The sequence below is a fragment of the Falco peregrinus genome, chromosome 1 (assembly GCF_023634155.1).
Source record: "Falco peregrinus isolate bFalPer1 chromosome 1, bFalPer1.pri, whole genome shotgun sequence".
NCBI lineage: Eukaryota > Metazoa > Chordata > Aves > Falconiformes > Falconidae > Falco > Falco peregrinus.
Window position 1 is genome coordinate 73,800,810 of NC_073721.1, and position 13,543 is coordinate 73,814,352.

Sequence of the window (13,543 nt, forward strand, 5' to 3'; positions counted from 1 at the left end):
GATTTGGAAGCTGTCAGAGGGAAAGAACTGATGTCACAAGGAAAAGCTAAAATGTTCAACAGACATAATGAAGTCATAGATGCATATATGTCGGTATGTGTATAAAATACATTATGTTACCATCAAAAATTGTTGTAGAATATGAGATAAATTCTACTGTGGCAGTTTGTTTGTTCATTTCCAGATAGAATAACATTAAGAAACTTTGCCAAAGCAAACAAACTGTAAGTGCAAATAGACTTTTAAATCACATTACCATACTAGAAGAACATCTGGTACAAACACTGTCAAGTTTCCACGCATTCTTAGAGAAGTATTTGTGGTTAGTGTTTCATCTGCTCTGGGCTTTTTTTTATTTTATTTTTTATTTTTAATGAACTATGCTAACAGTTCATAAATGCTCAAAGAATGTTCTCACAAAATAAATAATCATAAATAAGCTATCAGTATATATTTCTCACCCCCAACACTGCTTTGCAGTGCATCTTCATTTTTAACTCCCTGATGTACAACTGTGATGTTAGCTTTTGTGTACATGGTAAGCAAGCAGTTTTGGTCCAAGCTACCAATTACCGCTTAGTCTTGACAAACCCTCTAATACATTGGTAAAACAGAAATAAAATATGAGAATAAAATAATAATCTGATAAACAACAGTGAGAAGTAAAAATATGAAGTACCTTTAGTAAAATTACAAAGCTACTACTAATGATCAGCAAAAATTGGGCTGGTGCCCACTGTGGAACAAAAATCTGGAGAAAGTCAAACCTAACATCATATTCCAAGATTAAACAGCCTGTGCTACTACTATTAGAAGGACATAATCAGAACACATTACACATTACTGCGATCAGCAATATATAGACTTCACAGTAACTCTGACAGAGCTTACATTCCAGTTGCTGACATAGATATTAGGATTTGCAGAGGCTTCTGCACCAGTAAAACAGGTGGACCAAGAAGAAGATATTAAATGATCTCGGTTTTTTATTAATTACAAGAAAGTCAGTCATATTGTATCTTACAACAGTTTAAGTCTACTTACAAGTAGAAACACTGAAGTTGTTTTTAAAGAACGTTAATCACAAAAGAGAATGTTACTCCCCGAAGAGGAAGAATGTTTGATTTTGCTATAAATACTTTGAAAATCCTAATTTCATTCTGCCACTGTTGTTTGGTGTCTATCAGATTGAGGTCAGGACATTCTTATGGTAAATTTCAAATTTTCACTTTTTGTCCTCAGAGCACCTGCTGGCAGGATCCAGCAAGGTCCCTACAGAATTTAAGTGATGCTCTGCTGAGTGGTTTGTTGAGCCTGAAGTGTGAATTCCATAGTTTGCATGAACTACCTACACCTTTCTGCTGCCAGCTCCGCTCTTACATGCCAGTGCACATCAATCCCAACTTGAAATACCCTGAATGTTACAGTCCTTGGCCTATTCTGAACCGAGCAAAAACACTGTGCTAAAAAACATGATTCCCCAGTGTCCATGAAACTTTATATTGGACTGAAAAGAGAACAATTTAATTGTCCAATTGTTGTCAAGCAAATGACAAACAAAATCTACAGATACACAGTAAGGGTAATAACCAGCTACTGTTTTAAGACCATTAAGCTTCTGTTCCTCAAATATACAAAACTGATCAACATTTCATCATGATATAATTATAATTTCAGATCATTTTTGCTAACTATAAAGATTTAAAAAGCCACCTTTATTCCTTATTTATTCTGGAAAATATACTACTATATATATCTATTCCTAAAACATACTGAAATGCTTTACTTCTGCTTAAGAGCTTAATAACTACCCACACCTAGTCTGAGGAAGTTCTGAAAACCTACCTAAAAAAGATTTTAATTTTGGAAATTCCATTAATAAATTTTCAAATGCAAATACATTGCTTATGCACTTACACATTCCTCTATGATGTATTCTTATGAAAAAGTTTTGTAGGTTGTATCTTTTCTGTGCTATTTTAGAAAGAAAAAGATATTTTAATATAAAACACATTTCCTGAAATAAAAAAAGAATATTCTTTTGATGTTTACTGGTTCAAGCTCTGGTTCAAAATGCCACCAAAAAGTCAAACATTCTTAGCAAGATAAAACCGGGATAACGTTAAATATTGATACTCAGAAATAAGTAAAAAAAAGTTTTCCTTAATGTTTAAATTGCTGACCAGCATTATTGGTTACACTATCGTTGAAGAGAAAAGAGCCTTTCCTTGGTTATGCTGACTGTCCCATACCACCAGGAGATCCAAGAGACTGGCAGTGCCTGCTTACCATCTGTTTGCAGCATGGGGCTATTCATTGGGTTATTAAAGCAATTTTCAGTTCACACTCTTTTCTGAATTTAGCATATGCCAGCTCAAGGACAGTAATAAGGTTAGTTGCAATGATATATCAAAGAAGTTTCTCCAAATGCAAAGGTGCAAAGCTTATTAAATTTTATCTTCGCAGGACTATGCATCATGCGATACAACTATGACTGTTGAGGTATAAGACTGAATGGAAGAAAGTTTAATAAACCAACTTTCTGCTTTCTCAAGAAAAATGAATATATACAGAAGATAAAAACCCACCCTGCTATAACCACAAGATTAATACATTAGTTATCTACTAACACTTCCTCTTGCAAATGAAAAGATTTGACATGAGCTTCTGAAGCAAAATACTATTCCTGAAATTTTCTATAAAATGGTACAAAGACAAAACAAAGTACAATTCCATGGCCATGATAATAGGTGGGTTTGCAGGCTGAAAGAAGTTTCAGGAAATTTAAAACAGGTACCATAACATGTTACTTAAATCAGTTCGCACAACAATAATTTGGACTGGACAACATATTACACAAGAAAGACTGGTAAGAAAGGGATATATACATTTTTTGCAACAGAAAAGGTGAGACACTTTATCAGTTGTCAGAATGGTACTAGCTGGGCAAGAGTTACCATAATAAGAAAAAAGCTTTTTATTCAGATTTTTGGTCCACTTTTCCATGATACTTTACTGCCTCCTTTTCATATCTTTAAATAGTATGTAATATTCTATTCAGTTTGATATTAATTTGTAAAAAAATAATAGTTCTGAAATCTTGCTGTACTTTTAAATGATTAAGGAGTACCAAAAGTGTCAAGAGGGATTTCATTAAATAAGTGTTTTAGGATTGACTGACCTATAAAAAAGTTTGAACTTGCTTGCCTTAAACAAACAAATTTCAGATGTCCTCAGATGTTCCTAAATAGCGTTTATATTCTAGGCAGATTATAATATATATATATTATATATATATATATAAATATATATATATATAATATATATATAGTGCACAACAACAGTTGGCTATTCTTGAGATCTCTGCAAAGAATAGTTTAACCTGTCTTACCACAAAATGAAAGGCTCATAAGGGTTAAGTTCTTGTTTTGTCCATGATTTTTAAAAATATACATTCAAAATGTTCATTGTTAAATATTTTTTTTTAAACATTTCCTTTTGCATATTCGGATGGGAGAGGAGACTTTATAACTGTACTCATTTCAGTAAACTGACATATAGTTCACATGAAGTAACAAAGATTGCCTACCTTGATGGACTGACTGTAAGGTCCTATGTTAGCAGGTGCCCAGTGGGAAATGCTCTGTACATGCATAACCAGTTTTTCATCACGTAACACATCATCCATTGCAATGTCATACTTCTGTGCAAGGCAGTCAATGCAAAACAGTACTCCATCAGGTAACAGGGTTTCCACACATACTCTGAAAACACAAGACAATTATTTTTTTGTATCAGAAAATTTGCTCGCATCGACTTTCAGTATTTATTTTCCATGGGTTTTGCATTTGGGTACTATGTTATGAAATTTTGTCAGAAACGTAAAACAAAAGCTATGGTATCACAATAACCTGCTAGCACTGACACTGTTATCTCCTCTGCAAATAATGACCAGCTTTAGACTTCCAGCAAGATAATTTCCATTACCAAGTAGAAACTAGCACCATAGCCAGTGGCTCATTTCCATTTGGTTATTTTTATGAAGTGTATTACTTTATTAAGAATACATGCATTCTTGTATTAAAAAAACCTTGATCACACAATCTGGAAATGCTAGATAGGTCATGCTAAGCAGCCTTCAGGCTGAGCGCATCATTCTCATCTTCTTACCTCCATGCATTTTCACTGAATGTCCTTTGAATAGTTGCACTAGAGGTTCAGATTTCTAAAAAGCAGCTGCTTATTGTTCCTTTACATCCTTCACACGTGTTACCATGCAATACTGAGGATATTTTTCTGTTACACTTCAGGTTGCATGACAGACACATACTTATGACAGGACTGAAAACCTACTAAGTATTATTTTAAAAAAAATGGCTTTTGCTTTCTCCAAACAAGACTGAGTGCCTGGATGGACAGACAGATAGAAAGTCTGTTGCACGTGGCCAGTGAAAAGGCAGGGGGTGTGTACAGGAAATCAACATTTCAAAGCCTCAAAAGTAATTATATTTTCAGTCCATGCATAAAAAAGTCATTTAGCTCCCAGCAGGATTCCAGCAAAAAATTACTTGTTCTCTTTACATATCATATAACATAACCTTAAAGAATTCTTCTCATCTTGCTTATTTCTTCCAAGAAAACTATTTTTCTCCTCTCCTCCCACATGCAAATACAGTATTTTCTCCTCATTACTATCATCATAAGCATGGATGAATGGATTTTCTGCTTGGGCTGGTAAATTTTCAAGACAATTTTGCAAATTTAGTGCAGATCCACACCCCAAGTCAGTGCTTCCAGCATATTGCTTGTGAGAACTCCCACAACCAGGTCTCTCTGCATAATGCAATGATGCAGCCATGCAAACTGCTGTATAATTTTTCTTGTGGACAAAATGCAACATAAATCTGTTTGTTCCATAAAAATAATCATAAAAAGCCATTTTCCTGCAACTTTCTAATCTTTCTACCTGTTATTTTAGTGATGGAAGACTATGTGGCTGGCTATGCAAATGTGGAGGCTTAAAACACGCAGCAACATGAGAAATGAAGGAAGCTAAATCAGGAGAAGTTAAGTGTCGTAAAGAGAACTTAAGATATATAGGAGTGGATATTCATTTTGTGTAGTTTATAGATGGGACTAGATCCCTGCTCTGAAGGCACAGGCAACCAACAGTCCATCTCTCTGTGATTTATTCCTGGCCTACAATCAGCACCTTGAAGAAGCCTCTTCCTGCTCTCTTTTAGTCTCTTCTGACACCCAGACAGTGTAGGAGAATGTGAATCTATGATGATATACATTATTTTAACAATGTCTTTTAACTATTTGTCATGCTATACTTAAAATTCACATTAAAATACACTACACTTCATGTTCAGTAATAAGAGCAGAGAATATAGTATTTTACATTAGAAAATTGCTAACCAGACCTCACAGCTGACCCTGCTTTGAACAGGGGATTGGTCTAGATGACCTCCAGAGGTCCCTTCCAACCTGTATTAACCTATGATCCAAGTTGAATTTTTCATGCTATAGCAGTTCTGCATACTTAGCATATTCTCTCACATGCTTGAGAACATGAATTAGTGTAATAAGAAATAAACCCTTTTGACAAAAGGCAATAAAGAATTTACAGATGGAAAACTAGTTTTAAAACACAAATTTAAAAAAAAAAAACAACAACAAAATTTTCATGAGCTAGGTGCTTGTTATCCAATTTCCAACGGAAAAAAACCCCAACACACCCAAATAATACAGTAATCACATACTGTGTAACAAGACCACCAAGCTCTTTCATTATGTCAGAGGTGGACCTGGAGGCAATGTTGAAGATTCTGTACAACAGAAATTAAAAACCTATGACTTGGGGATCTATGAATGAAAGTGTTAGCATCAGTGTATTCAGAAGTCTGAAACAGTGTCTTTTAATACTTGCATTCTTACTGAATACATAAGTGCAGCTAAGCTACCCACGATCATTATCTGATGGAAACACATGACATTAACAACAACCACATTGGATCAAGCCAAAGATCCACCTAGTCCAGTATCCATCTTCAACCACAGCCAACTGCATATAAGCAGGGAAAGAAAAGGAGAGCAGAGTAAGCATATATTGGTAACCCAGTATCTCATGATGTGCATCTCAGGCACCTTCTCAGCTAACAGTTTTGCTTTTGTATTTAACAAAACAAACAGAACAAGATGAAGGTTTGTCACAAGGACCTAGAAGGTTCCAAACCTCATCACTTTTAGGAAGATTTCATCATCATTGATAGTATAATGCTTCAGTAAGGCTTTTGACACTCTTATGAGGCCCTCATAGAGAAGCTGTTGATGCATGGGCTGGATGAGCAGACAGTGAGATGGATTGAAAACTGGCTGAACAGCCAGGCCCAGAGTGTGGAGATAAGTGGCACAAAGTCTTGCAGGTGGCCAGTAAGTAGTGGTGTACCCCAGGAGTCTATACTGGCTCCAGTCCTGTTCAACATCTTCATTAATAATCTGGATGATGGGGCAGAGTGTACCCTTGATGATTTTGTAGATGATAGAAAAATGGGAGGAATGGCTGATACACCAGAGTTTTCTGGTGTCATCCAAATGGATCTTGACAGGCTGGAGACACAGGCACACAGGAACTTCATAAAGTTCAACAAGGACAAGCTGAAAGTCTTGCACCTGGGAAGGAACAAACCCACAGTCCAGTATATTGTGGGAGCCAATGGCTCAAAAGCAGCTTTGCAGGGAAGAACCTGAAGGTTTCTGATAGACACCAAGTTGAACATGAGCCAGCAATGTGCCCTTGTGGCAAAGAGGGCTGATAATATCTTGGGCTGCATTCAGAGGAGCATTGCCAGCAGGTCAAGGGAGAAAAACAAACAAGAAAAGCATATAAAATCCCACCAGTACAAAGGAGTTGTCAGTTCAATTTAGTCACAGAGAAGAACTGAGACTTGCAAAAAATGTATTATTCTTCTGTAAGTCTACATAGGAGGGGCATTTATAAACTTTATGGTATATATTAAGACAAGAATTTCCAACCCCAGTCTGAGTTGGGCATCCCTGATGTGATTACTCCAAAAGGCAGCAAAGTTCTACTTGGAAGTCTGTAAGGCACAGACATTTGGACAAAAGCTCTACAAGTATGGTAACAATAACTCAGTATATTACAGTGTATCATAAATATACCATAGCAGTAGTCTAATCCTACCTTGCTGGTGGACACAAATCAAATTCTGTCACATAAACAGAATTTATAACATTGAAATCTTTCATGCTCTTCATATACAGATGAACCAAAATAATATCCTCCAGTTTCAATCCCTCTGAAGTCATATTAGCTGCAGAATAAAAATAATACAACTGTTAGACAGAATATTTTAAATGTGTGGAAGGCAGCATAGGCATCCTGATCGTGTTTAGCAAAATCAACGAGTAATAACCTAACAGTTGTCTAAACATGACTGAAGGCTTTGCAACATACTACCTTTCCCCACATACCTACTTTTTTCATTAAATTCTTTCTCATGTTAGTTTTCCAAATATACAGAAACAGAATACAAATAAATTTTATCCACCCTGAGCAGCAGTGAATTCTTGCCCCAAGAAAACATATCATGCATTAATGCATGTAGATATGTTATAGTCCAAATTCCTTGTATCCATAAGTTTTATTATCTCATATTTTTTTTATTTTCAGTCTATGACAGCTAGTAATCTATAAAGGACTTTGAATCACAAAAGTACAGAACTGGAAGGGACAATAAGAGGTTCTTTAGTGCATCACCCTCTTCAAAGAAAAGATCAAATATTTATATGCTATTCCAGAGGGATGCTTGTCTGAGCTGTTTTTAAAAACCCTCACTGCAATAATAATCTTCGCATAAACAAAGAGTTATAAATGGCAAGATAGACAATAGGAAACAGAAGTGGCCACAGGAGAAATGAAGGAAAGATGAGAGCAAAGGAAAGTTCAAGCAGACAGTTAAAGAAAAGATACTGGGAAGTCAAGATCATCTGAATGTGTATGTATAGAAGATTCCAACCATAGCACTTAAGGAGAATATATTACTCTTACATAGTCAATACCATGACAAGATATGTGACTCAGCTCTGCAGTGTGGACCTTTATAACTCATAAGCAATAGAAACTAAATGAAGACAAAATCTCTGAATACAGAACATTTATAATAACAGGCTCACGTGACCTAACTTAAATGAGCTACGTAAAACCCTTCTCAATGTAACTTTGGGGATCTTGTCCTTGAATATTAGTGCGTACCTGTATATACCTATGTATTTGTTTTCCAGTGGAGAAGCACAAGAGTATAAAGACATTCTCGTCTTGGCTGTTGCCTTAGTGAGAAACAAATACTTTCTGTGTAAAACTTTTCTGTGCTTTTGAAGACAGTTCAGGAGTTGGCACACTTCCATAAAGGTTAATTTGGTCACACCAATACTGAATTTTGCTCTAGATGTCTCAGCTTTAGTCATGCTGCCATTACTGTCGGCAATCTGAAGAGGGGAATTCCCACTGACAGAAAACGAAGGATGCGCTAAGTGATATAAGACATTATATAGCAATTGACATAGAACTCCAATGAAGTCAAGATACATCTCAAGAAATATCAGCTCAGAAATTAGTACTCAATAATAATTCTGTCCAGAGATATAAATGTATTTGAATGCTGCCTGATAGCAATCACTAGGTCACTACTAGCTGCTATGACATCAGTCAAGGAGGAAACGAGGATATTTTTCAAATTTCCAGTCAGCATTTAAGTCAAGAAGAAAGATATTTGGCTTGCAGTGAAAAGTTTTGCAGCATTGCATGGAATACTGGAGGGAAAAAACCCCACACTCCAAACTGACCCCCCTCCCCTCCAGGTCTAAATTCAAAATGCATAAGCCAACAAACTAACTCTAATTTGTGGACATGCAACAGTATTAAAGTAAGTTTAAGGCAGAAAGATTTGGATAAATTTGTAATTTCTATCTTTTTAAAAAATATTGAAGTAAGTAAAACTACAATCCTCTTTCCTTCTGAATGAATTAGAGAAACGATGAGAAATAATTTCTCCCTGGCTTGTAAGCAGAATAAAATTGACCTCCCAAAGCACTCTATCTAGTAGAAAGGCATAAAATAAATGGTCAACCGGTTACCGACCCCACCACTTGGGCTCCTGACAACAAGTTCTGTTTACCCAGGAAAGGACCCTTACACAGCACATCTCCAGGATGTACAAGGAAACCATACAACCTTTCTGTTGAATTTCAAGGCATTCACTGTTCCTAACAATTTATAAAATATGATCAGGTGAGACTCATCCTTACTTAGGCAGTACTGCCTAAAAGAACTGACCCAAAAGATAACATTGGCCAAAGTACAGTTTAGTTGTTTGTTTTTTTTTAAATGGGTTACCCAGGATCCTTAGGCCGAGGGCCATGAAAAAGTATCCAAACTGTCTACAGGATGAAGAATTTTAGACTGAAATTTCACGTAATAATAAAAAACTATTTAATACCCTTCAAACCTATGGAACTTTGCCATGGTACAGCTGCACCAGAGCTGCTTTATATACAAAGCACTGAAATCTTTGTCACATTCCAATCGTATCTAAGGAAAAGTTTAACAAAACAGATCAAGAAAATAAATGTAAACAGTAAGGTATTGCATTCCCTCCTGTTCCTGGCTTCACAGGAGAATTCCACTGACTTTACAGAAGAACCATGTTTCATAATGTCTAGTAATAAATTTCCATTTCTGAACCTTTTTGGCAGCACTTATCCTCTTTAGAGGTGATTAAAGCAGTTAACCCAGCAAAGAGGTTAAAAGGATTGTGCTTATTCCATTCTCACAGCACTGAACACCAAACTGCTGTATAGATTGCAAGTATGAGTTTAGAAAAAGCCTTGTGCATATTTGCAAAACAGTTAAGTTCTCAGAAACAGTTTCTTTAGCCGTGACAGAATCTTAAGTCATTCAGTCTTCCACACCCACTTTCAAAAAAATAAAACCAAAAGGAAATGTAAGAACTGAAATTTTCTACCAAGGATCAGACAATTAGCACTTTTTAAACTGTAATACATCTAATGCAAGTAATTTGCTGAAAGCAATAGGCTACTCTACTAGTCAGAGACACAATCTTTTTTGACAGATGCTAAGGCAAAAATATATCATGTTTGTACTGGCAGATTTCCATTCAAGTATAATGAGAACAAAATAAAACATTACACAACTTTTGCTTCAATTTACAGATTATGCCCAGAAGATTTACACTAAATACTATCAACTTTTACTAAAAGTCTGATCACATGCACCTTGTTGATTTCCAAGCAATCAAAAACTAGTTTAATGACCTTCTACAAAGTATAACTTCTTTGCTTCTGAAAAAAAATCCTAGGGTTTCCTTATTATCCTATATTCAATCACGGATATTCAACTGCAGATGCAAAAAATAAGATTTTATAGGAAAATACATCACGCAAATTCATGAACAAGAATACAAGCCTATCCATTAGGATACTAAAAATTATTTCCATTTTTATAAATGAAAAGAAGTCTGTATAAACATGTTTTACTTAAAATTTAGAATAAAGTAATTATAAAAAATCCCCAAATCAAAAAATGCGATCATTTTGTTTTATGTCAGTATCATGTTAGAGGCGGACAGTAAGGAACCTGGATTTCATGATTCCCAAGATGGCAATTTCTCCTTTACATTAAGAATATAAATGAGATTTACTGCTACTGACCTAATCCTCAATGCCAAAATGTACAACAGCTTTGTAGAAAACTTAATTAAAAATTATGTTAGCGACAAAAATGCTTTAGCAAGTAGACAGCATCCATAGCACACATGCACACTCACAAACACAGTATATATTGTAAGAAAGCTATAAAGCAAGTTATAAAGTGATTAAGTACTACGGAAATAGTGTTGTTACAGTGATATGAACACTACTTTGGCTTTCTAGCACCTTCAAAAACTAGTCAAATTATGATATGTTCAATATTAAAGCTGGCAGTCTTGATATCAATGATTCCAATCAAATGCAAAATGAGATGGCAAACTGACAACCATGACATTTAAAGTTATAAAACCATATGACAATACATAGTTTTACTTAATATCATATTAAAACCAGTATAGTTAAGAGCACATAATGCATTAACTGAGTGAAGTACCTTGGAGAGAAGAAAATGCTTCCCTTGCTGCTTCTTGAGCATTTTTGTCTTTTGATGGATGGAAGTGGGCAGTGATACCTGAAAACCACTGGTAACCACTCGGGGATTTTCCTGACCTTCCAAATGTCTTAGCTATGGGAAATGAAGAACAGCAGTATTGATTATAGTTATGAAAGATTTCAGATTAACCTAGAATATATTTTAAATTGTTTAAATCATAAACTGTAAACACATCTTGAAAAAACATTTACAGATAAACAGATATAAAGCAAAAACTTCGAAGTAAGTCTGCTGGTAATAAAGCTTCCAAATGCTACTTGACAAGTCCTTCTCTAACACTGCCTTCAGAAAATATGCCTGCAAGTAGTAATTAGCTGAGAATTTCAGTACTTTCTCTCCTCCTTTCCATTTTTGCTGACCTTTTACAATTTCTCTACCTGTTTTGATACAGACTTGGCATGAAACATGACACTGAAAAGCTAAAATTTTGAAAAGTATCTAAGTGACACAGGAACAGATTTTCAAACTCACATGCCAACTTTTAATGGAAGTTAGGTGTTTAACCTGGTTCTGATCATCTTAGCAAATGCATAACATGTTTAGACATTTTTTAACATCCCACTAGGCACTTATCCATATTCAAGAACCTAAACACCATTCAATATCAAACACTGTTACACTATGAAACACAGTTCTCAGGAAAAGTTTACTAATCTTTGGATATAGGGTAACAGTGATGCTGTGGTACTTCAAAGTTTATCTTGCATTAACCACCACACTTTTCAGGCAGTGGTAATGTCAGGCAGATGACAGTTACTGCAGCTCACCTAAGACACAGTAACTTGCTAGGCTGCTAAACTTGATCATGCATGTCACCCCAGGGTTGCTTGGGTGGGGACAGACTCATACACTATGTAAGCAAGTTGAACGGTTGCATTTTGTACTTCACTTCAGAGTTTGCTTTTCTCTCTTCAATTGAAAAGTAGCAGAGTATGGCTACAGGTGTGGTTAGAACTTTTAAATAAAACTCCATCCCTCCACTCAAATTATTATATTATAGTAATTTCATTCAGGCAAACAGAACAAATTAAAGTGTTTTCTTCTGAAAGAAAGGGAGAAAGAACAGAAGACAGAAAGAAAGGAAGGCAGAAATGGGTTTTGGCTCCTTCTGTAAAATAATTTTAAATGCTTCATTACTACAGATCTATTGATTTCTATCAGAAAGCTGCATTGTAGTAGTATCTCTAGTATCTCTCTTTTTTTTTTTTTTTTTCCCAGACTGGTTATTTAAGGTCACAAACATTCTTTTCAGGAGTATTCTTATAGTAATTAACAGCGTACTCCACCGTGGCACGAAATATTCAATATTACTTTCCTAATGAAAGTTGCGCAAGACTCACCGAAATCCAAAGAATTATGTTTCAAAGACTTCCATATGACTGGAATGTTCTTCTGTGGTTCATCCTCTTCTGATGAAGGGAAAATATCATCATAATTACAGCTTATCTCACAAGAACAGCTATTGACTGTAAACGTAACTGCAGATTCTCCCTGCTTGAGAGAAACATAAAATGAACAGTATGTCAAGCAGTATGAAATCAGCACATTTTATCATTCAAATTTTGCTTTTCAATTAGAAAAAATACTATAGCTCAATGGGTACATAAGCTTAGAACAATTAATGAAGGAACAGCATTAGGATTTCCCCTATTTATATTGCAGAAATGGGCAGACTACAATGTGCTCCTGTTGACATATCATATAGAATAAAATTGCAGACTTAGTAGTAAATAAGGGCAATAGATATGAAAAATGATGCGACTCAAGATAAGACAGGAAGACTACTATGATGAAGAAATGCTATTCCACAATTATATACAGGACAACGATGTTTTCCAAAAATAATATAAAGTGAAAGAAAAAAAAAAAGTACAAAAGTAACTATTTGATAATTAACACTGTCACTAAACACTTGAAACAGAACAAAAGACTAACAAGAAGATTTTAAAGTTTTGTGGTACCTTGAATGAATGCAGTCTATGTTAAAAAAACACAGGTCTTTCTAATCATCTCACAGACTATCCTTTCCATCAAATTCACCACGCTTTGGGATGCTCAGTTTTGAGATACAAAAGGGAGCATTTCCCAAGATTTATACTTCAAAGTAATTTCTGGAAAATGAAGAAAAATAATTCACTGTACCTCCTCTTCCTCCCAAATGCTTTCTTAGGCCTAGGAAGAGAAAGCTAGCCAGTGTGCCTTTTAAAGCAAAATACACAGGCAGAGTGTGTACTGACCAGTCTTCCAAAATCCTGTACTCGTATTTTCAATAAGTCATGTAATTACAGCATACATATA

General features: G+C 35.2%; 1 protein-coding gene across 2 annotated transcripts in view; it reads right to left on the reverse strand.

Moving 5' to 3' along the window:
- DPH6 (diphthamine biosynthesis 6) overlaps window positions 1–13,543 on the reverse strand; it is a 210,394-nt gene that overhangs the window by 111,330 nt on the left and 85,521 nt on the right. For both annotated transcript variants that reach the window (XM_055812818.1, XM_055812825.1), the window contains 4 exons: window positions 12,586–12,732; window positions 11,186–11,317; window positions 7,208–7,337; window positions 3,590–3,764 (listed from right to left, as the gene is read on the reverse strand). In XM_055812818.1, coding sequence (XP_055668793.1) covers window positions 3,590–3,764; window positions 7,208–7,337; window positions 11,186–11,317; window positions 12,586–12,732 — 584 coding nt within the window. The remainder of the gene's footprint in view (window positions 1–3,589; window positions 3,765–7,207; window positions 7,338–11,185; window positions 11,318–12,585; window positions 12,733–13,543) is intronic.